The sequence below is a fragment of the Euphorbia lathyris genome, chromosome 1, assembly GCF_963576675.1.
Source record: "Euphorbia lathyris chromosome 1, ddEupLath1.1, whole genome shotgun sequence".
NCBI classification, from domain to species: Eukaryota; Viridiplantae; Streptophyta; class Magnoliopsida; order Malpighiales; family Euphorbiaceae; genus Euphorbia; species Euphorbia lathyris.
Window position 1 is genome coordinate 23,923,187 of NC_088910.1, and position 22,515 is coordinate 23,945,701.

A 22,515-nucleotide genomic window follows, 5' to 3' on the forward strand; every position below is an offset into this window, starting at 1 on the left:
TGACAAGTTCAAAAAGTATTATTTTTCTTTTGTTTTATCTAAAGTTCAAATTGAGGTTGAATTAAAATTATAATTTCAAATATTTTTTTAAAAAATTGTTAATTCAAATAATATATACAATATTTGATATAACAAATCCATATAATATATTCAGTAATATTATGATATTAAAAAATAAGTAAATATTTACCAATAAAAAAAATTGTGCAATTTACACGTTATTTTAATGATTTAAACATTTGAAAAATTGTCATAAATTTGATTTGAAAATTATGCACACTATGATATCATATAATCTAACTTATAAATAAATATTATTAAATAAGCATATTTTCATTATTCATAAGTTTTGGCCTACAAAACGAATTCTTAAATAACCAAAGCAATATATATTGTGAAATTGTAGAGTGCTTTCTATACATGCGTGTTTTAAAAAGTGATGACATAAAGAGATTGTTGGTAAGAATTGGTAAAAGAAATTTTTATTTGCTGATCACTTTTAATTTTTTTTAGGACATTATCGAATATTTCGCATTATGATTGTAATTTTCTTATGTTTTTTGTCTAATGATTTTTCCAACTAAGTACACGTGTACCATGTTTATATTTCTATTATATATTTAAATAAAGTGTAATCCCGTATATTGTACTGGTGTAAAGCTAGTTTGTATTAATTTGTATTAAATGTTATAAATTTACGATTTTTCAAAACAATAAAAATTGAAAAAAAGGAAAAATTCCATGTAGAATTAGTTAAGGTTAAAATTGACTTTTTAACTAATAAAAAAAAAAATTTATCCATTCTATCCTCAAAATTTCTATCCAAATACCAGTGTACATATTTAAAATAATAATTATATTCTATAATAATTTCTTAGATTAATAGAAAAAGACAATGATAATTTAAAACCGTCAGTCAATTGTCAATTTTGTATTTTTGTATTAATCAAAATTGGAGTAAATGTGTCCATACCTTAAAAAATATTAGTTGAACTGCTTACTTTATTAGTGCAGAGTTTGTTATAGATTTAGAAATTACTACAATTATTTAGTTGTAATTAAGAGAAAGTAGTAAAAAATAAGGAAATAGTAAAAGAAGTTGCGGCTTGGTAGGGACTCTACAAAAAAAGGCCACCACTCCCACTCAAATGACACGTAAGCATGTTACGCTGTATAAATCAACCAAACCAAGCTTAACTTCCTCACCAACAAGTGGTTAGGTTAGTATTCTAACCAAAAACACTCTAATTTTCTCAACTCACCAAACACATTGGTCCCTCCCTACTACGACGTCGCATCTGCAGTTTTTTGCTTGCCTACTTTTTACCTGCATTGCATATATAACACATTTCATTTTATAAGTGAGCTTAACAGATGAGGACTGCGGCAAAGCTATGGTTAGTTATGGGCTTGTAGGGACCAAGAATTTCTGAGTTACTGCAAAATTGCAAGTTTAAAATAGAGGAAGAAGAAGAAACCTGATGAGCTCGGCAAATTAAATCGAGCAGCAACAGGCAAGCAATTGAAACAATCTGTGAACATCTTCCACAGCCTCACATTGAATCTTCTTTTGCATTCATCGTAGAATTCATAGATTCGATTTAGGGATGCATATTCATGGTTTCCTCTTATTTACTTGCTCTTTCTTTTTAAATTTGTTTATATTTTCTAGATTCACTCCAGATTTTATTTTCTTGAAATCGGAATTCTCTAACAATTTCCATAGATTTAGATTAGATTTTGATTTCTCAGATTTTAGTTCACCTCCTTTCTTCTCTGCATTGCTTTTGATTTAGCTCTTGGGATATTTTCTTCAGAACCAGAGCAGCATTACAGCTCCGGTGAACCAATCCAGCCGCAAATATGAGCAGAACAGTATTGATATTGCTGTTTGTGCTAAATTGCGGTCTCATCCTGTTCATTTGCTGCTCGGCCGATCGGCTTCTGGTGAAAATGACTCTGGTTTCTAATGCTACGGCTACTGGTGCCTGTAAGTTCATCTTTTCTGGAATTATTATATTATTTATGTGATTTTTTTTTATAAAATTCGTTTTCGTCCATGAATTTATTGTAATTTTCTTCTGTTTGATTGGTGAATATGTATTCGAAGTGTGTTTGGATGGAAGTTTGCCTGGTTATCATTTAGATAGAGGAGTCGGAACTGGAACACGCAACTGGATTTTGCAGTTTGAGGTAGCCTTTGCTTTTACTTTCTTCTGTATAAAAATTGTGCAAAAATGAATAAAAAACGAAAAAGTTCATCACGGATGGGTTTTTCCAATTCCATGCCATGATTGGATAATTGTTTAAAATACCAATACGACATCGTTGTTTTTCCTCGCGGACTGTGCAACCAATCCATGTTGCCTTTTGCCACTTGCTATTCACTTTATCTAAGACCAAAGGATTTAGGAAAGGCGCCGCATATTATATTTAGTCTGTTTTTTTTTTTTGGCGGGTAACATTGAAAAGTTTAAATTATTCTTCCTAAATTAAATCAAATCAAATCATTATTTTTTCCAATTGTACTTTTCAGTGCAATACAGAATATGAACCAATTTCTGAAAAATTGAATGATTCTGGAATATTGTACAATTTTCCGAATTTATGCATGCTTTTGTAATAATTAATGTGATTTTATATTCCTGCAATGAAGTGTACCAACCATAACTAGTAGTAATGCATACATTATTGATTATATGCCCAAACAATGTGAATGCTTATTTATGGTCTTGTAGAAATTGTTAAAGTCTTATCTGAGATAATCATTGGTTGATACCAAAAATTATACTAATGGAATTTGAAATTAATTAAGCTTGATGATTTGGGCTATCTGATGTTCCTTTTTTATTACAGGGAGGTGGGTGGTGCAATGATTTGCCATCATGTTTGGAAAGAGCAAAAACACGACGTGGATCTACTACTTATATGAACAAACTAGCTACTTTCTCTGGAATCCTAAGCAACAGCTCATCTCTTAATCCAGGTATATATCTTATTGTTTGACTTGGAACTATATCATTTTTAATAGGTCCGGAGAATTGCACCTAATCAATTAAAAAAAAATTGCATATCACTTCATATTGAGTGCTTGTATTTTTATGGGGTTTTGATGGCTTAAATTGAATTTCACTTAAGAATGGATTTGATATAAAAATGAACCAATTTGATATAAATATTTGTAGATATATGCAGCGAAATATTAGGGGTACAAAAATAAGCATTGCGTTTTATTCTTTTTGTTTTTTAAAGATATCGTTTTATAATTATTAATTTGTTAAATTTTTTTATACTATTTCAAAAATACAATATTTTATATTATCAATATATTTTTTATAAGTTTTTTCAAATTTTTTATTATTTACTGTACGAGAGAGCTAATATAATGTAAATAATTTTAATAATATAATTAATATTTTATTGTTTTTATTAAGAATCTACTCATATTAAAAAGGATTAAAACACTATTTGATCCATGATCTATCCAAAATTTTATTATTTGATCCATGGTCTATTATTTAGTCACATTTGAACCTGATCTATCCTAATTGGTGAAATTTCATCCAATTTGTATTAAAACTTAACCGAATTTATCTCATTGCATTGTCTCGTTTTCCGTAAGAGATACCTTCTTTAGTAAGGATATTTTGACAATTGAACTTAATAGATTTTAGTTTAGAATTTGTTTTTTCTTTTTTCTTTTTTTAATCTAATAAATTATTTCCACTGTGGCAAACAAAACTTTAAGAAATATCATGTGTAAAGTTAAGTGTCAAAATATCATTACTTGTCAATGAGATAACGATTCCTTTTGCGATAGATCATGGGTCAAATGACAAAATTTGGATCGCTCGGGACCAATTAATACTTTAAGGCTATTAAAAATTGGAAGCAGTAAATTTGTTTTTTCTCAATCTTAGTCAAAACGATACCGTATTGGTCTAGGATGGAAGGCTAAACATCTGTTTTTCATATGTTGTGTACAAATTGTTAACCAAACCATTTCTCATCTGATATTTGCCTTGAATTTTGTCCCTTCTATCTCCTCTGCCACACACACTACATAAAGCTTCAATCCTTATTTTTAGACATCAATGTCCTCAACTCAAGCACAGAGCCAAAAATGAGAAATCTAGCATAACAAGGGTAATTACGGGAATCTAGTAAAATAGGTATGCATGTTTGTCACTCGCATTTTCTATTGTCCCTGTAACCCTTTCACGTGATGAACAGTGGGATTGAACGACCGATCACCAATTTTCACCGTACATTACAGCTATTGCTTTTGTCAGATTTTGACTTTCCAGCTTTTGTCGGCCTCTATGTATGTCCCTGTGGCTTGGCTAAATTACAAATGTGCAAAACCAACATTACCTTACTGTGCTGAGCACTGAAATTAACGACCAAGGGCGGAACCAAGAGGGTTAGTGTTGGATTGTGAATCCATTGATTTTCTATTAATCATGAAAAGGGTATTTATACAATAGTATGATTCCTATAATTATGTTAGAGGTAATTATAATAGGAAATACAATACAATTATAGTATAATTCCTAATTATACTAGAGGTAATTATAATAGGAAATACAATAAAGAGAGAATATTAACATATATAACAATATCTAACACACCCCCGTAGTCGAAACGGGAGGAGGACGCACGTTGAGACTAGCCCGAAAATCATCAAACAATACAGAAGGAAGGCCTTTGGTGAAGATGTCTCCAAGTTGATGTCGAGAAGGAACATGAAGAACTCGAACCTCGCCTTTGGCGACTTTTTCCAAACAAAATGTATATCCATCTCGACATGTTTGGTCCGCTGGTGCTGAACAGGATTCTCGGACAAATAAACGGCACTGACATTATCACAATAAACCAAAGTGGACTTCCGAATGGGACAGTGAAGTTCGAGTAGGAGATTTTGAATCCAACAAGTTTCGGAGACAACATTTGCGACGCCCCTATACTCGGCTTCGGCACTCGAGCGAGAGAGGGTTGGTTGCCTCTTGGCGGACCAGGAGATGAGATTGTCCCCAAGAAAAACACAATAACCAGAGGTGGAACGTCGGGTATCCGGACAACCTCCCCAATCGGCGTCAGTGTAAGAGACCAATGAACCAAGAGATAATTGAGTGAGAGTAAGACCGAGATCCAATGTACCTTTGATATACCGAAGAATGCGCTTTATGGCTGCCATATGCTGTGTTTTTGGATCATGCATGAATAAACACACTTGCTGAACCGCATAGGATATATCGGGACGAGTAAGAGTCAAGTACTGTAAGGTGCCTGCTAGGCTTCGGTATTCCGAAGGGTCATGGTATGAGGATCCGGAGGAGATGCTAAGCTTCTGTTTGGTGTCAACCGGAGTGGCACAAGGATTCGAAGAGCTGAGACCAGCTTTCTCTATAATTTCTGAAGCATATTTCTTTTGAGAAAGGAAGAGAGAGCCAGGTGAGCGAGTGACAGAGATCCCTAGAAAGTAGTTCAACGGCCCTAAATCTTTCATGGCAAATTCATTACTCAATTTAGTGATGATGGAGGAACGCAATTTATCAGATGAGGCCGTTAGAACAATATCATCAACATAAAGAAGCAAATAAGCAATCTCCGTGCCTTGGCGAAACACAAAAAGTGAATGATCAGACATACTATGAGCAAAACCCAAAGTAGAGAGAAAGGTTGCAAACCGTTGATACCAAGCCCAAGGGGCCTGTTTGAGACCATATAGAGATTTTTGGAGCAAACATACATAATCAGGTCTAGCAGGATCTCGAAACCCCAAAGGCTGATGCATGTATACAGTCTCATGAAGGTCACCATGTAGAAAGGCATTTTTGACGTCGAGTTGGTGAAGACCCCAATTTTTGGAAAGAGCAATGCTTAGAACTACTCGAATAGTGGCTGGCTTCACAACTGGACTGAAAGTTTCCCCGCAATCAATCTCCACCAATTGATTTGCTCCATTGCTAACCAAGCGGGCCTTATATCGCTCAAAAGAGCCATCAGCATTGATCTTATGCCTGAAAATCCACCAACTTCGCAAAATATTAGCATTAGGAGACGGGGTACAAGGACCCACGTCTTATTTTTAATAAGAGCATCAAATTCCTCGGTCATGGCATTCCGCCAATTGGGATCACGCAATGCAACAGAAGGGTTAGAAGGAAGAGGAGAGATGGTGGTGGAAACATGAAGGTTTAATTTTCGAATAGGCTTAAAATGCCGTCTTGGGCACGTGTCTGCATGGTGTGGGTAGGGGGAGCTGCTGGTGGGCTCGGGGTAATGTTTGGTGGTGTGAGAGGGGGAGTTAGCGGGTTCATGTTTAATGGGGGAAGAGGTGCTGATGGGCTAGGAGAGATGGACCCGAGAGGAGAGGGAGGTAAATGGGGGGTAGAAGATTGGTGTGGCGGGCTTGGGCCCGGAGATGGAGCTGGGCCGAGAGATGGAGCTGGGCCGAGAGGCGGGTAGGGCGGTGGAGGTGATATGGGTTGGGTTGGTAGTGGGGCGTTGGGCCGGGTAGGTGGTGTCGGGTGGGCTGGAGGGTTAAGAAAAGAGGAGGGTGAAATGGAGGGATGAGAGGTAGGTGTAGTCAAAGAGTGGAAGGGATTAGGTTGGGTAAAAGGAAAGGTATTTTCATCAAAAATAACGTGTCTGCAGAGAATGATCTTCTTTGTGGAGATGTCATAACACTTGTATCCGCGATGATTTGATGGAAAACCTAAGAAGACGCAAGGAGAGGAACGGGCTTGTAATTTAGTACGAGAGGTGGAGGGAATGAGCGGAAAACAGAGACAACCAAAGATACGAAGATGAGAATAGGTGGGTTGACGTTGATAGAGGACTTGAGTGGGGGATAGATAACCAAGAATTTTGTGAGGGAGGATGTTTAGAAGATATGTAGTATGAGAAAGAGTATGGTGCCAAAAGTTAAGAGGGATAGATGAGTGCGTGAGAAGAGTGCGCATGACATCATTAATTGTTCGAATTGTGCGTTCGGCTTTGCCATTTTGTGGAGAGGTGTGAGGACAAGAAAAACGAAACTGCATACCATGTAGAGTGCAAAACTCATGAAATTGAGAATTATTATATTCACCACCATTATCACATTGGAATGTTTTGATGTCTTTTTCAAATTGAGTACGCACAAAATTACGAAAAGACAGAAAGACGGAATAGACTTGAGATTTTTGTGCAAGAGCAAAAGTCCATAAAAAAATTGGTGCAGTCATCCAGAAATAGCACATAATATTTATGACCACTAGAACTTAAAGTGGGAGATGTCCAAACATCACTGTGCACAATATCAAAAGGCATACTTGAGACATTAGTAGAGGAATAAAATGGAAGTTTGACTTGTTTTCCAGAAATACAAGAATGACAAATAGAATCAATTGATGAACCATTACAAGAAATTAAATTATTATTCCGAAGAGAATTTAAAACTGTGGGCCCTGGATGACCCAAACGATTGTGCCAAATATTACTAGAGAATGCGGAAAAAGCATAAGATAAATTTGGTGATGTAGTCGACGAGACAGGATAAAGATCCTTAGCACTATTACATCTCATGATATGCCTCCCCGTGTGCAAGTCCTTCACAGAGAAACCAAAAGGATCAAACTCAACAGACACATTATTATCAACAGTAAATTTGCGGACAGAGATAAGGTTTTTAATTAATTTGGGTGCATGTAAAACGTTGGTTAGATGTAGAGGTTTGGAACTAGGATTTAAGCATGCATTACGTGAGCCAACAACCGGAATGGAATGACCACTACCAACAATAATATTAGAATTGGTGCTCTTATTAAAGTAAGATGTGAGTGTACCTGCATCCGCCGTCATGTGCGACGTAGCGCCAGTGTCCATGTGCCACACCTCCGAAGGTGGTTGAATAGTCAAAGTATGCATGGCCTGCTCAATGTTGGTCGGGTAATATTCATAGCCCATATGGGCTTGTTGAGGACGCGGGCCCAGTAGCCCGGCTTGAGGAGATGCGGCCATGGGAGAGGGCGGGGCTGGAGAATGCACTTGGGGACGGGCCTGCTGCCAAACGGGGTAGGGGCATGGAGGAGCGGCCCATGTAGGTGAAGAGGCCCACTGAGGATAAGCCCAAGAGGAGGGCGCCGGCTGCCAAGAGGACGGATGCTGCTGCCATGGCCGAGAGGTGTGTCTGCCCCCACCACCGCGCTGGAATCTGCCGCGGGTGTGCCAGCCGTCGTGACGTCCTCCGCGGTAACCGCAGGAGTGCCGCTGAGATGCCGGATGGTAAGAAGTCGACGGGGAGGAGTTGCCCGCAAGGGGGGGCTGTTTACAACGTTAAGGGCAGCGGTGTTGGGTTGAATGGCCGTTTTCTTGTTCCGAGCGGATTCCTCAAGAGTAAGCATCGAACATGCTTTGTTGAATTGGGGTAGAGGCTCAAGGTGTCGAATCTGAGTACCGACATTATCATAAGCATCGGTGAGCCCCGAAAGTAATTGTAGCACCAACCGATCATTGGAAACCGGGGATCCAATGATCATGCTAGAGGTAATTATAATAGGAAATACAATAAAGAGAGAATATTAACATATATAACAATATCTAACAGTTAGGAGCTCGAGCCCCGGCAGGCGGCCGGAGAATTGAGAAAAAAAAAATATAGTAATGGTGTCTGAAAATATTTTAGAGAAAATTATATTGCCTTTATGTAGTATTATTTCAATGTTTAAAGGTAGATGAGATGGTTAAGGATGCTTACTTCTATTTGAGAGGTCCTATGTTTGACTCCCTTCAACCTCATTTTTTTTTAAGTTTTTATTTAATTTTTCAATAACTATAAAAACATGTTACCATTATTAATTAATTTAAATGGACTCTTTATTTTTATTTTGATAACACTTTTGAATTCATTTTTAATATGTTTTTACCATTAAAAAAAATAAACATATTTAATATTCATTTTTATTATATCTTTACCATTAAAAAAAGTAAACATGTTTAATTTTCTATTAGTTCAATGCTATTTTCTAAAAAAAATGATAACATTTTTACAGTTTTAATGCGTTGGATGCTAAAAAAATTTTGCCCAGCTCTTATGGGCTGAACTTTGAAAATTTACCGTCAACCGCACAGTTAATTTCGATTTTTTTTTTTTTACGTTTTGAAACTTTTTTTTACTGATATGTTTGAGCCTCGGGTCATCTGGATCCTGGTTCCGCCACTACTAACGACCTAATTATTTCATAAGAGATAATTGGATTTAAGAAATAAATATTAACAAATGTCCATTGTATTATTGTAGAATTTCTGGTTTCTGAGATATGATTTTTAAAAACATGGGGTTTTCTTATGGCACATGCACGGCAGTTGCCATGTCGTTTTATTATTGAAAAGAAATCTATAGTGGTTCGATTACAATAATACTAGTATCTGACAACAAATGTTAATCTATTGGTTGGTTTCAAATTATGACGATAGATTGTCAACTCCACAGTAGAAAACAATAGCGATGTCTGTCTATTTTCTGGTACTTTGTCGAATCTCAGATTTTGACCCTCTCAGTAAGGCCAGAGGCACTTTTTTCCCCCTTTTCCATGATGCTATTTGATTGATAAAACGAATCTTATTATGGGCAATTTAATTAAATACTGATAATGGTTGACTTCATTTAATTATTAGGGCTCCACTACTCTTCCTAAATCATAACCACTTACCCCATTCTCCTGTTTCTAGTATTATTGAAGTCATGATCAATTTTGTCGTATATGCATAATTATTTGGTAAATTCATGTAAAGAAGATGCTTGAACGAGTATAGGGTTCCTAAAGTTCTGTTTTTTTTTTATTGATTTTCTTGTATTATCTGTTTTATGCATAATTATTCATTAATTATTTGGTAAATTCATGTAAAGGGAGATGCTTGAACGAGTATAGGGTTCCTAAAGTTCTGGTTTTTTTTATTTATTTTTTGATTGATTTTCTTGTATTATCTGTTTTTGTTTATAACCATATATAAAATTTGGTTCTTAATCAGATTTCTACAACTGGAATAGAGTCAAGCTTAGATATTGTGATGGAGCCTCCTTTGCTGGAGATGCAATGTTTGACAATGGGGTACTACTTCTCTCCTGCCACTGAAATTTAATTAGCCTTTCTTTCCTCTAAAATGGGGTATCATTGCATAAAAAAAGGCCACATAAATTGCTGTGTAAAATAAAATGATGCTCTGGTTTGTATACCCTAAAATGGGCATATAGTGTGCTTAATCTATTCCTTTCTCTGTATTCCTGAACAGACATCAGTTCTTCATTTCAAAGGGCAAAAAATTTGGGAAGCAATCATTCAGGATCTTCTCCCACAAGGATTGGGGCAGGCACACAAGGTAAATAGTAATATAGTCCTAATCAAAGCAATGACTTCACATGCATGAGACGGACTGGTGTCTAGTGGACCAGTATGCCTGTTAGATAGGGGCACTGCAACAAATTTTTGGGGTAATACCATATGATTGACCTAGTGGACTAAAAACATAAAAAGATCAGAAATAATTTTAAATCCAACAGAAATGGCAAATGTTAGGAGCCACAAAGTCCTTTTGAAGGCCCCATACATGTTGCCGTACGTGTCACAAAATGTATCCTCAACCCCTAATAAGCCCCACCATAAATATAGAAATAGTTCAAGAATTCACCACAAATGTGTCAATATCACCATGCCTGACATTGTTTGTGTCATGTTGTTGACTAAATATTAGAGAAATGAAAGTGCTGTCAAAGTTTAGTTTTTAATAACACCCTGAAATCTTTGCAGTAGTATTGGAATGTTATTTCTTTGTTGGGACTGTAAAATAAATGTTAGTAAAAGAGTAACTTTCATGTCCCTACAAATTTTTTTCTGTAGGCTTTGCTTTCAGGTTGTTCTGCTGGGGGTTTATCCGCTTTTCTCCATTGTGACAATTTCGCCCACGTATTACCTAAGAATGCCTCTGTCAAGTGCCTAAGTGATGCAGGCTTTTTCATGGACGAGTATGGTTGCTATTTAATTTCTTATATGAATGTGTTCAACGAATTTTTATCCTTTCACTCCTTAACATATTACCTCTTACAGAAAAGACATTAGTTCCAACCGCACAATGAGGACCTTCTATGATAACCTTGTTACTCTGCAGGTGAACTCCTCCTTTTTGTTAAAAAGAAAAAAGAAAAGAAAACGCTGAAATGATATATGTTTAACATCATAAGTTTCTCTGTTATGTATACAACACTAGCAAGATATGTACCAATTAATCAATTGTTCATGGCAGGGAGTAGAAAAGAATCTCAACAGTAAATGCAAAAGGTTCTATTCGCATCCGAAACTGGTACATTTTATTAAACAGTTCAATTTAATCTTCTCGGTTTTGTATTGTCCGTAAGAATATGGTCCAATACCATTCAGAATTGTCTGCTTTGACCCATGTTTCATTCTTTTGAGTCTCACGCCTTTAAAACGCGTGTAACTAAAGGTGGCGCTGCGTTGGATGAACTAAATCCGATATAGAAAATTAAAAGAGGGTCACAAGAATGGGAGTTGTACCAAAACGGATAATATCTATAGACTGTTACATTGTCCCTAGCTCAACTTATAATTATGGGAATTTTTGGTGTGCAGTGCATATTTCCACAGTACTTATTGAGATTCATTAGTACACCATTCTTCATTCTGAACTCAGCTTACGATGTGTTCCAAGTAAAGTTATTCTTATTCTTACCATTTTTTAATCTAAAATTAGTATTATGAAATATTGAAACTTTGAGAGTGTTAACAGTTGAATCATATATTGGTGCCTCCTTCTGCTGACTTGCGTGGAACCTGGAGGAGATGCAAACTTGACACAGCAAATTGTAACACAACTCAGATAGACATTATGCAAGGTCAGTATTATCTGCTCATTACTCACCAATTTGTTGTGTGAATTTTGGGTTTGATAAGCTACAAAAACTTGTCTTACTCCAGGTTTCAGGCGTGATATGCTAGTAGCCTTACGACATTTCTTTAAACGTGCGAGGCGCGGAGGGATGTTTATAAATTCATGCTTTGCTCATTGTCAAAGTGAGTCACAAGACACATGGTTTGCTGATGGTTCCCCAACAATACATAATAAGGTTCTTTACTTGTTTGCTGCTTGTTATACTTTATGCATCTTTTATGCACAACAATATGTTTGGTTGATAAGTGTCTGCGAGAATTTTTTATCATTTGAGTTAGCTTTTGGAGTGGGAAAGTCGGATAACGCCCAACATTAACATCACAGTTCATGGTTAAGCCCGAGGTTGAGACAACAACCTCTCTTTAAAAAATACAGATGTTAAGAAATCATTTAAACCAAAACTTTTAAGTTGATAGTTTATATATAATAATAGTTTTTATTATAATCTCCAACATATTCCCACGTGCAAATGTTCATTGGATTTGAAATGTTTCAATATAGAGTCTTGCTTTGTTGAAATTCGAACTCTCGACCTTGGTCTTGGAGAGTCTAATACCGTTTTGTGAAAGATAGGTATTAAAGGAATACTATAAATATTGTTTTAACGTTTTCACTTTGCAAGATGCAAAAGTTATTAAATTGAGTATGGAATTCTACATGAAAAGTATAAAAAGTATAAAAAGTATAAAAAATGGAAAAATAATTATAAACGATTTTTCATAGGATATAACCATGTATTCCGAGAATTGTCATCAATAAAGGTCGCAAAATAACAAAAGTTCAATTCTGGGAGAATAAGACAAGGATCCCATATAATGGACCAACTTAAAAGAAACATAGAGTCATTTATTTATAAGAGGGAGATAAATGGCTCTATGATGTTTAGCTAATTGACATGATTCATAATCTAACTTAATTTCATGTTTAAGACTAGAACAAAGTTACTGTAATATTTTAAGAGGATGACCAAACCGATAATGAAGTTTAAGAAGAGAGTGAGAGGTACTAACACATACCATTGTCTTGGAAACACACACATGGCTAGAATCATCAAGAAGATATAATATGTCTTTTATTGTCCTCCCTACCTCTGCTTCGTCTCCAGATCCTAAAAATGTAACAATCGGGAAAGAAAGAGGTACAACAATTTAAGTCTTTGGTAAGTTTATAATAATAAATTAAATGGAAACCGAGATATGGTAAAACAGAGAATAATTTAATGGAATGTATGAGATTGACGGTTGTAACATCGTGAGTTAACTCAAAATAAAAATAAAAAAAAATTCCACACACTTATCAATCAAACACTCTTCCTTCCACAACCAATGTGTAAAAACCCAATACATTCTTGTTGTGACCAGAAGTATATATGATGTTTTGGCAGACAATTGCAAAAACTGTTGGTGATTGGTATTTTAACCGAAGGAACTCAAAGCAGATTGACTGCCCATATCCTTGTGACAAAACTTGCCACAATCTCATACCAACAACTTCAGATGTATTTTCTCTTTAAATTTAAACATATTAGTATTAACCAATTTGGTGTGTTATATTTGTTACTAACTTTAATGTCTTGCAGGTTTCATAAATGAATTCAATTTAACAGATAGATGGGAATCTTCTATACTATATATAATAGCGGAAGCATAGAGAATTTAGAAGAAGTTTTAGAGCCATTTTGGATGAATTGCCACCCTAAAAGCAAAGAGAACTGATTGGGTAAAATGGTCTTTTAGTTTTCTTTACATACTTGACATTACACATTAATTATTGTCAATTACTAGCCCATTAGTTAAAGTAATAAAAGAAAGTAAGAGTTACAAAAAGTTGAAAAAACACAACGCGAAAAAAATTCAGAAGTCACAAATAAACCTTTATAATATAGTCTTATAAGTTTGTTCCTACTGCAAATAATATAGTCTTATAATTTTATTTTTACTTCAGCAAGAGATTCATTCCATTGATAAATTGTATGAATAGCATTTTCTTCAAGAATCAGGAGAATTATTCAGACTTTGATATCTTCAATTGAAGAAATCTGATGGAAATAGAAAAGGCGTGGACAACTGAAATCGGGAAACACAAAATTGTTAAAAATGATAGGAAATCGTTATGTTTCTGAAGGTAATTATTTGATTTTTTTTCATATGTAATAGTTATTTTTGTTATAAATTGTGTTATTGCTTTATTTTTTTAAAACAATAATTCTTATAGTTCCATCTTTGAGAGATGAAATTCTTTTTCTGTTGTTATCCAGGTTCCGCATCTCTCGCTACCTTATCTATGTTTTCTTTTTTATTTGTTCAAAATGACTAAAATAAATATTTTGTAGATATGCACTCTTTTTTAGTATAGGTTGTTAGGTGTAATTGTTTCGATTGCTAACTCTAACTAAAATTTGGATTTTCGGCTTTATATGAACCCAATTGTTAGGTTTAATTAAAGTTAGATTAATTTTCTAAATTTAGAACCTGGTGAAGTTCACTAATTTTTTTAATTTGGGTTTATCCAACTAATATGGATTGGATTTTTTATTTTTATGCATTTTGGTACAAATAGATATCACTATTAGAAAATAGTTGATTTTTGACGGAAATTTTCGTCAGAAATGAACTAATTTCGTCAAAAATAGGTTTAGTGACGGAATTGGAGACGGAGCTCGAATGTGGGAGATTCAGTCGACGCAAAACATCTCTCACATTTTTCTGACGAATACTCCTGACGGGTTGGTAACGGATTTCCGTCAGCATCTGAGTCGAAGTTTTTAACGACAATTACATCAGAAGGCGTGACGTCTTTTGGTGACGTACAGGATCTGACGGAAGCTTAAGGACGGAATGAAAAACGTCAGAAATATTGTTCCGTGACAAATCTGATGTTAGACGGAATATCCATAAAAAAACACAATATAAATTTAGCTAATATCCTGTCGGTAAATATGAATGCTGACGACATTCTGTCCGAATGTGAGTATATATATATATAAATATTCTCTCTCTCTCTCTCTCTCGTCTCTCTTCTAGGGTTTATGGTGAAAAGGATTAGGGAAAGATCTAGGGAGGGGGGGGGAGCCGGGTGGAGATTTAGGGGTGGTGCCGGCTTTGGCTTGGGCGGATCTGGTGGAGGAGGGCGCCGGGGATAGGGTAGGAAGGCGAGATGGTTGGGGGCAAGGACATACGGGGCCGCGTAGAGGAAAGGGGATCGGAGGATGGCATAGGCAGCGGGGCAGTATCGGTGGGATCTGATGGACTGGAGCCCGTGCGCGGGCGTGCGGCTGGGGCAGGGGCTATTTCCAACGCGGGAGGAAAGGCGCCTCCTGGGCAGGCCGATTCCGATGCGGATGAGGTGGGGCGGGCGTGGGAGGGGGCCGGCGTTATCTCTAGCAGCGGGCAGGCGGGAGCTGATGCGGATAGGGCGGGGCGGCTTGGTGAGAGTACCGGCGTCTTTGCCAGCAGTGGAGTTAGGGTAGGCGTGGGGAGTGCCGGCACTCCTGCTGGGCTGTGTGCAGGGGATGCCGGCGAGACGGCTAGGCGCTGGGATTGTCGGTGGTTCTGCAAGGCCGAGCATAGGGGCTGCCGACAATCCTGCTGGGCAGTCTAGGGAGGGGGCTGGCGCGAGGTCAAGCAGGATAGGGGTTGGTCAATTTGGGGCGGCGGCTCTTGTGCAGGCTGCCTTAGGTCATATCAAGGAAATAAATGGTTTATCGGACAAGGTTGGTGAGGAGTGTGGGATTCAAAGTCAGGGTAACTCGGTTTCTCCCAAATCAAGGGTGGGGAATAATGGTATAGGGCAACTCTCGTGGAAAGATACTGTTATGGGGGTAGTGGAGGAGGAGCCTTGTATGGAGGAGGTTAGGATGGAAGGGGATTATGAAGAGGTGTTCTCCGACTCAGATGTTGAGGATGGTGAACATGATGACCCGCTTTGTCCGGTGATTAGACTCTCGTCTGCTGAAAATCGCGATCTCAGACAAAAGTGGAAGTTATCCCTTATAGTTACTCTTATTGGGAAGAGAATTAGTTTTCACTATTTCGCCCAGAGGATACAAGCATAGTGGGCTAGGAAAGGTAAAGTTACGATTACCGACTTAGAGAATGATTACTATGTTGTTAAATTTACTCGTGTGGAAGATTATAATGCTGTGGTCAAAGGAGGCCATATATCATTTCCAACCAGGTTCTGGCTTTGAGGCCTTGGGTTCCTAATTTTAACCCTCATGATTGCTCGGTAAGCAGAATTTTGACTTGGGTTAGGTTTCCGGGCCTGCCTATTGAGTATTATAGTGAAAGTTTCCTCAACAAGATATGAAGTATGGTTGGGAAGGTGCATCATGTGGATAAAACTATGGTGGGGGCTATCAGAGGTAAATTTGCTAGGGTTTGTATTGATGTTGATCTTGCTAAACCCCTGTTATCAAAATTCTGTGTTCGTGATAAGGTGTTCCTTATTGAATATGAAGGGTTACATAACATCTGTTATGATTGTGGGATGTATGGACATACTAGGGATGGATGCCCGAAGAGGGAGAGGGTGGTGGAAATGGAAGCTGAGGGTAATACTGAAAGAACTGAAGGGATCCAAGGTGAGGGGGGGAATTTTGGCCCTTGGATGGTCGCGAAGAGGCCTGCTAGACGTAGGAATCAGCCTTCTGTTGCTCATAATCGTCCCTCTGATATAAACCCCAAGACAAAGGCTATCATTCAAAATCCTAATGACAAGCCTAGTTTCAAAGAAAAACCTAACCCCAAAGTCATTGAGGCTACCAGGGCTGGGGCTGAGATCATTTCAGGTTCTAGGTTTGGGGCCCTAGCGATTGAGGAAGATCAAGATTCTGGTATGGTTGACGAACAGATTGATCAAAGCATGCCAGGATTAGAATCTATTGAGCCTTCAACTAAGGTGACTGAGAATGTTAACCCCCTCTTTGTATCCAAAGGTGTTTCCCAGGGAAGTTCCCAGACTTTGGCTTATCAAAGGAAGAAAAAATTGGTGGAGGTTAGTATTCCTAGCCAGGGTGGGGATCCTGGAATCGGGAAAAGTATGAGTGTTAATAAATCTAGTATGAAGAAGCTTAAAGGCAAACAGAAAGGTAACCTTAATTCTTTGGGGTTACCTGATAAGAGAGGGCCTGCGGGTACCTCAGCAAGGCTCTTAGGAGCCCCTAATAAATACCTATCTTAGGGTTGTGGGTATGGTCGGTCTGTCCTCCTTGTTGGTCCCTTATTTAGTTGCAAGTATAGTTCCAAGGGGGGGTTAGGAACTATTTAAACTTTTTCGCAATTTAGGCAGACTTCTTTTACTAAAGAAAAGGTTTGAACAGCGTCGCTGAGTAAACAGCAAGATACTGGCTTAGTCAACAGGTGACTAGGTCAGTTTCTTAGCTTGAGTCAGGAGATAGCACTTAGAGTCTATTCCTGAGCTCTTACGTTTTAATGCGCACAACTCAACTTGACCTCTTGACTTGGTCAGTTTTGATTGTTTAAGCAAGCAATATAAATAAGGAGTCAAAGGTTTAGAAATACTTCACTCAGCAGATTTATCCAGGTTCGGCTTCTTCTAAGCCTACGTCCTGTCCCCGGAACACGTCCGAGATTTCGAATCCTCTACTGAGCTCTTTAAAGGTAGAGCCTCAAACCTTTTACAATATCAGCAATTGAGTATGACAAGAGTACATTCCTCTATACTTCTACTCAATCCTAATCTCTCCGTTGAGTACTTAAAACCGAGTACTCAGCCTCTCCTTTCTATCTCTAGAAATGATAAGTGTATTTGTCCTAATACAAAGATGTGCTAAGACACTTTAGACGATTTACAATCACTCTAGACTTTTACACAGATGTGAAAATGTAGTGTAAGAATTTTGCTTTGCTTCTTGCTTGCAGAACTTGTAGAGATTTGGTCAGCGTAATGGCTTGATAAAGTTCTGTGTCTTGTGAAGCTTGTGATGGAACTATTTATAGAGACGTCTGGTCATTCGGTCATTTCGAATTTCGAAATAACCGTTGGAGGGAAACGGCTATGTGTCGTTGTCATCCTGACTTGCACAGAGCTCTCGGCCAATCACAATCGTGTATCTTCTGTCCTCGGTCAGCACAGCAGATGGTCTCTCCTTTTATGGTAAAGTCAACTGGACAGCATACTGTGTCGTCTGAACTTTGCCAAAAGAGGAAACACCTTGTCTGGAAGTTTTCCTTTGCCAGCTGCTGTCTTGTACGCTTTGTCGAGACTACTCAGCAGCTTCATCTTGAAGTTGTTCCCGAAGGTCTTCTAGATCCTTCCGATTGATGAGTTGCGTTTTGAACAAAAACGGCAACGTCTTGACATACGCGGGCCGAGTGTACTGAGTTGTTTGACTTGGGCCTTGGCTTCCGCAATGGGCTTGTGCCTTTCGATTCTTATGTCTTATAATATGTTAACTCAACATTGAACAAACACATTAGTAGAATTAAATCAAAGCATTTAAACTTTAGTGTGTTTAGAATATATATATATATTATACTTAAACAATTTTGTCAAATCAAAATTATGTGGAAAGGTGTTTCAACAAACTCCCCCATTTTGATGTTGGCAAAACTATTCAGCAAGGAACTCAGTATGAGCTCCCCCATGACAGTTGACCTAATATACTTTAGCAAACTCCCCCGTAAGGGTTGAGCTACTGACTTAGTTTTACTTAAAAAAAATTTAAGGATTTAAATAAGTAAGTCTAAGGTCAGTTTTTAGGTATAGGTCAGCTATATCACATATTCTATTTACTCAGTGGTAAGCGGGAGGTTTAAACATATAGAGCGCGTGCTGAGTAATTTGTTCAATGAGTTTTTATCAGAATATTTCATAAGTATATGGGTTCATGTCAAACATGTTATCAGCATATAATTTAGTTAATATTACAAGTTTTAAACATAGCTGATTTAATTGAAGATACATAAGGACTCAGTACATAAAAGCATATATCATAACTCAAGATTTGAATAAGAGAAGTAAGTATGATATATTGATAGAAGTCAGCAGTTACACAGCAAAAGAAATAAACATAGCACATATTACAAAAGTTAAGACCTAGCCTATCTATTTCTTTTTCTTGCCCTGTGACTGACTTTTCTCGTACTGACGTTGCTCATGCTGAGCTCTAGCAGCTTGCGCTTTCTCCCCCGTTTTGTCAACTTCAGGGAGCTTAAAAGCATCGGTTAAGACAGCCCGAGTCAGTTCTTGTGAAAGCTCTTTTAGTTTGTCAGCACTTTCATTGACCCCATCAAAAATGGCAACTCCATCAGCTGATACTTCGACTGGTATATGAAGATCAGCAGCACTGAGCATATTTACACTGAAAGCTTGTGCTTTGGATTGCCAAATGAGAGCTTCAGTGAGACCAGCAAAGACTTGGTGGAAGGTTTTCAAGAGTGCTGAGTCATAATGATGACGCTGGATATTGTTATGACGGATGTGATTAAAGGATTGCTATGCAAGAGATAGCAACTCATTTTACTTCATCGCGTCAGTATCCATCTCTTGCTTGTTGAGGTTAAGTAGCCGTATGGCCTCACCAATTTGCTCGACTGAGCACTGACTATAGGATATCATTTGCTCATTTGTCTTAAGTTGCTCGGTATGAAGCTGAGCAAAGAGCATCTTGAGTTCTGAGGAAGTAGCGTAGTCAGTGTTCACAGCAGACAACTTCTGAACTTGCTGATGGAGTGAGTTCAGATGTTGAATTGTTGACAGCTGTATCTCTGCCAACTTGGCAATTGAATCCTGCTTAGCTTGCTGGGCTTGTAATGACAGGACGACATTCAGCAGATCCTTGAGTCCCTTGACTTCATTGAGAAGTAGAGTGACTTGGGAGAGCTGAGTTGCGTCAGGAATTGAAGATCCAGCAGCAGGCGAAGCGGAATGTTGAAGATCGTGGATGAGTGCTTGCACTGAGTCAAGGAGCTTTTTGCCGGACTCAGTGGCATCCCGATGTACATCAGTATGACCAGAAGAAAGTGGAGTGAAAGGAGTACCCTGGTCAGTGACTGGATGACTTGGCTCAATCTGCACTTGAGTTGGAGGTAAGGTTGATTGATCAGCAGAGAGGTTGGTGATGGAAGTCATAACCCGAACACTGTCTGTGCTGACGGCAGAAGGATGAGGAGTCAACACCATGCTTGAGGAAACAGTATGGACAGTGCTTGGTTCAACCTGACTTGTTGAAGTGGTGGAAGTGGTATGCTCGGCATGTTCCTATTGAGAAGAAACAGAGGCTTTTTTTTCCAACGGCGTTGTAGTAGAGGAAGTTGAGGGCCGTTTGAAAAATTTTAATTTGACGGTAGAAGGATCCTTTGTTGTCTTGGAGAGGACAAGTTCAGGAATAGTCGGTGATTGCTCATGAAGTTCACTGACCGACACCTCACTGGCCTTAACCAGCTTCCTCTTTCTACGTGGTGGAGTGGAAGTAGGAGCAGCTTCTTCTGAGTGAGTGGAAGTAGTTTCCTTTTCCTCAGTATTGGTCTGGTCAGCTTGATCAACTTGCTCAACTTGCTCAACTCCAGCAGCTAACTCGGTGTCAGTTAGCACAGCTCCACACTTTAACCCAGTGTTAGCATTTTCAACCTTGATTTCGCTGTCATACTCTTCAGACTCCTCAGCGTCATCCTGACCGCTGGCTTCAGCTTCTTCTTCAGCAGTGCTGTCTCCATCAAGTTCTTCCTCAACTTGGGAGATGAAGTGGTCATCTAACTGGACCTCAGTTTCCTCAACATCAGTACCCTGGCATTGAGTGAAATGAGAATCACTCGGTACAATAAAGTCGATTGGTATAACGTCCAGAGATGCCAATGTTGAAGTCTTTTGCTTCTTCTGAGGTAGCTCAGCAGCTTTCTCAGTTACAGGCTCATCTTGCCTGTGTCTCTTTTCAGCTGACTTTCCAGCTGACTTCTGCTTCTTTGCAGGAGACTCAACATTCGATGAAGGAGTCTCAGCAGACTTTCTCTTGCGAGAAGCTGGGGACTTAGTTCTTCGTCCTTTCTTAGGCTCAGCAACAGTTTCCTCGGTTTGGCCAGCAGCAGCAGCAACTTTTCCTTTCTTCAGGGGCTGCCCATATTTCAGTGCCCTCAGCGAGGCAGCTGTGATTTCGGTTCCTCTGAAAGATTCCTCACCTTCGAGGTCAATCTTGTGGTCGATGAGGATCCTGGTGATGATTGATCCCAACCTCAGTGTACCCGTGCTGCATAGGAACCCAGCAACTAGGAAGACCGGCATGTTGATGGCGGTGTACGTCAGCATGTGCCATATGAAGCACTGTTCAAAGTTGGTTGCTGATGTAGTGCAGTTGATCTTTGGGTAAATGAAATAGCTCAGCAGGTAGTGAGCCATCTTCTGGTGCTGTCCCATTGAAGATGCTGAGATCTCGCCTGAGTGACCCTCAGGTTTGCAGAAGGTATGGACGTAGTTGGTTTTGTCCTGATCTCCTGACTTCCTCAGCCTTACTCCCTCAGTTTTGAGCTGGAGGAGATTTCCTATGTATAGAGGGTTGATGAAGATGGTTTTCCCTTTTACTTCAGTGCTTAGGTAGTCGACGGAGTCACTGGCAACCTTGAGGTTGTGGTAAAATTCTCTTACTAGGTCAGGATAGGTCTCATCCCTGACCGAGAACAGCCCAGTCCATTCGTTCTTTGTTATCCATTCGGCAAATGGCTGTTCGTTCTGTACAAAGTGCTCCGAAACCCATCTGGAGGGTTCTACCTTCCATTCAGATATATTGTCGAAGACCTTGGAGTAGGTCCTGATCTTAACAGCTTTCTCTTTGCCAGAAGTTTGGCCAGTTTTACCCTTGCTCGGTGTAGAAGGGTTTTGTGAAGGTTCATCGGAGCTGGACCTTTGGTGGCCGGCACCGGAGACTTTGAAAGATAACTTAGTCATTCTTCGAAGATGGAGGAATTAGAGGAATTTGAGAGAAAAGAAGTTCTAAGTGATTTCTTTGCCTTAAGAATTGATTAAGCGTAAAGAGTAAAAGATGGGGAAATACCCATAATTTATAGACGAATTGAACGGTGTGGATCTTAATCGAATCCATGTGTCAGTTTTGCCTTGGGATCATGTACCGACAACGATCCTGGCATTTATGACACATTACGGCGAATACGTCATCCTAGGCTATACGCGTGCTTTGCATTTATGCTAACGGATTTATCACTCAGTATTTAGAATGTCAAGCGTTTGATATTCTGAGTGGTCAGTGCAGTATTTAAGGATGATTTTAAGTTCAAGTTCTAAACTAATTTACTCAGTATGCAAGTTTTACTCAGTTATTGTATATTCAAACAGTTCCGATGAGTAACTCAGCAAACAATAAATCATTCAGTATGTAATTCACTCAGCATTCATATTCATTTAGCACAGGAATTCACTGAAGAGGATTAAACATACCAATTGCTTCTCTCAGTATGCTGAACTGCTCACGAGCCAGTGGCTTCGTGAAGATATCCGCAAGTTGTTCGTCCGTTGGGACAAAGGTCAGCTTGATCTCACCCTTGAGTACATGGTCTCTAATGAAGTGATGTCTGATGCTGACATGCTTCATTC

General features: G+C 38.4%; 1 protein-coding gene across 4 annotated transcripts; it reads left to right on the forward strand.

Moving 5' to 3' along the window:
• Nucleotides 1-1,238: 1,238 nt before the first annotated feature.
• On the forward strand, nucleotides 1,239-14,187 carry LOC136225429 (pectin acetylesterase 9-like). Of its 4 annotated transcripts, none has more exons than XR_010687072.1 (15): nucleotides 1,241-1,514; nucleotides 1,818-1,990; nucleotides 2,111-2,193; nucleotides 2,857-2,986; nucleotides 10,018-10,097; nucleotides 10,279-10,365; nucleotides 10,884-11,008; nucleotides 11,091-11,151; nucleotides 11,287-11,343; nucleotides 11,634-11,711; nucleotides 11,791-11,896; nucleotides 11,979-12,127; nucleotides 13,337-13,450; nucleotides 13,532-13,671; nucleotides 13,897-14,187. XR_010687072.1 is itself a non-coding variant. In XM_066013436.1 (14 exons), the coding sequence occupies exons 2-14, from the start codon at nucleotides 1,864-1,866 to the stop codon at nucleotides 13,538-13,540; spliced, it is 1,206 nt and encodes a 401-aa protein (XP_065869508.1). In that variant the 5' UTR covers nucleotides 1,241-1,514; nucleotides 1,818-1,863; the 3' UTR covers nucleotides 13,541-14,187. The 4 variants fall into 4 exon arrangements, 2 of the variants coding, with proteins under 2 accessions (XP_065869506.1, XP_065869508.1); XR_010687074.1 differs by having other exon boundaries at nucleotides 13,933-14,187; XM_066013436.1 differs by having other exon boundaries at nucleotides 13,532-14,187.
• Nucleotides 14,188-22,515: the final 8,328 nt, after the last annotated feature.

What these genes read in the sequence shown, in the direction of transcription:
- LOC136225429 (XM_066013434.1), top strand. Translation starts at nt 1,864, where the DNA reads ATGAGCAGAACAGTATTGATATTGCTGTTTGTGCTAAATTGCGGTCTC. An exon ending in ATGCAATGTTTGACAATGGG is followed by an intron (nt 10,098 to 10,278) that starts GTACTACTTCTC and finishes ATTCCTGAACAG; the next exon opens with ACATCAGTTCTTCATTTCAA. An exon ending in TCAGATAGACATTATGCAAG is followed by an intron (nt 11,897 to 11,978) that starts GTCAGTATTATC and finishes GTCTTACTCCAG; the next exon opens with GTTTCAGGCGTGATATGCTA.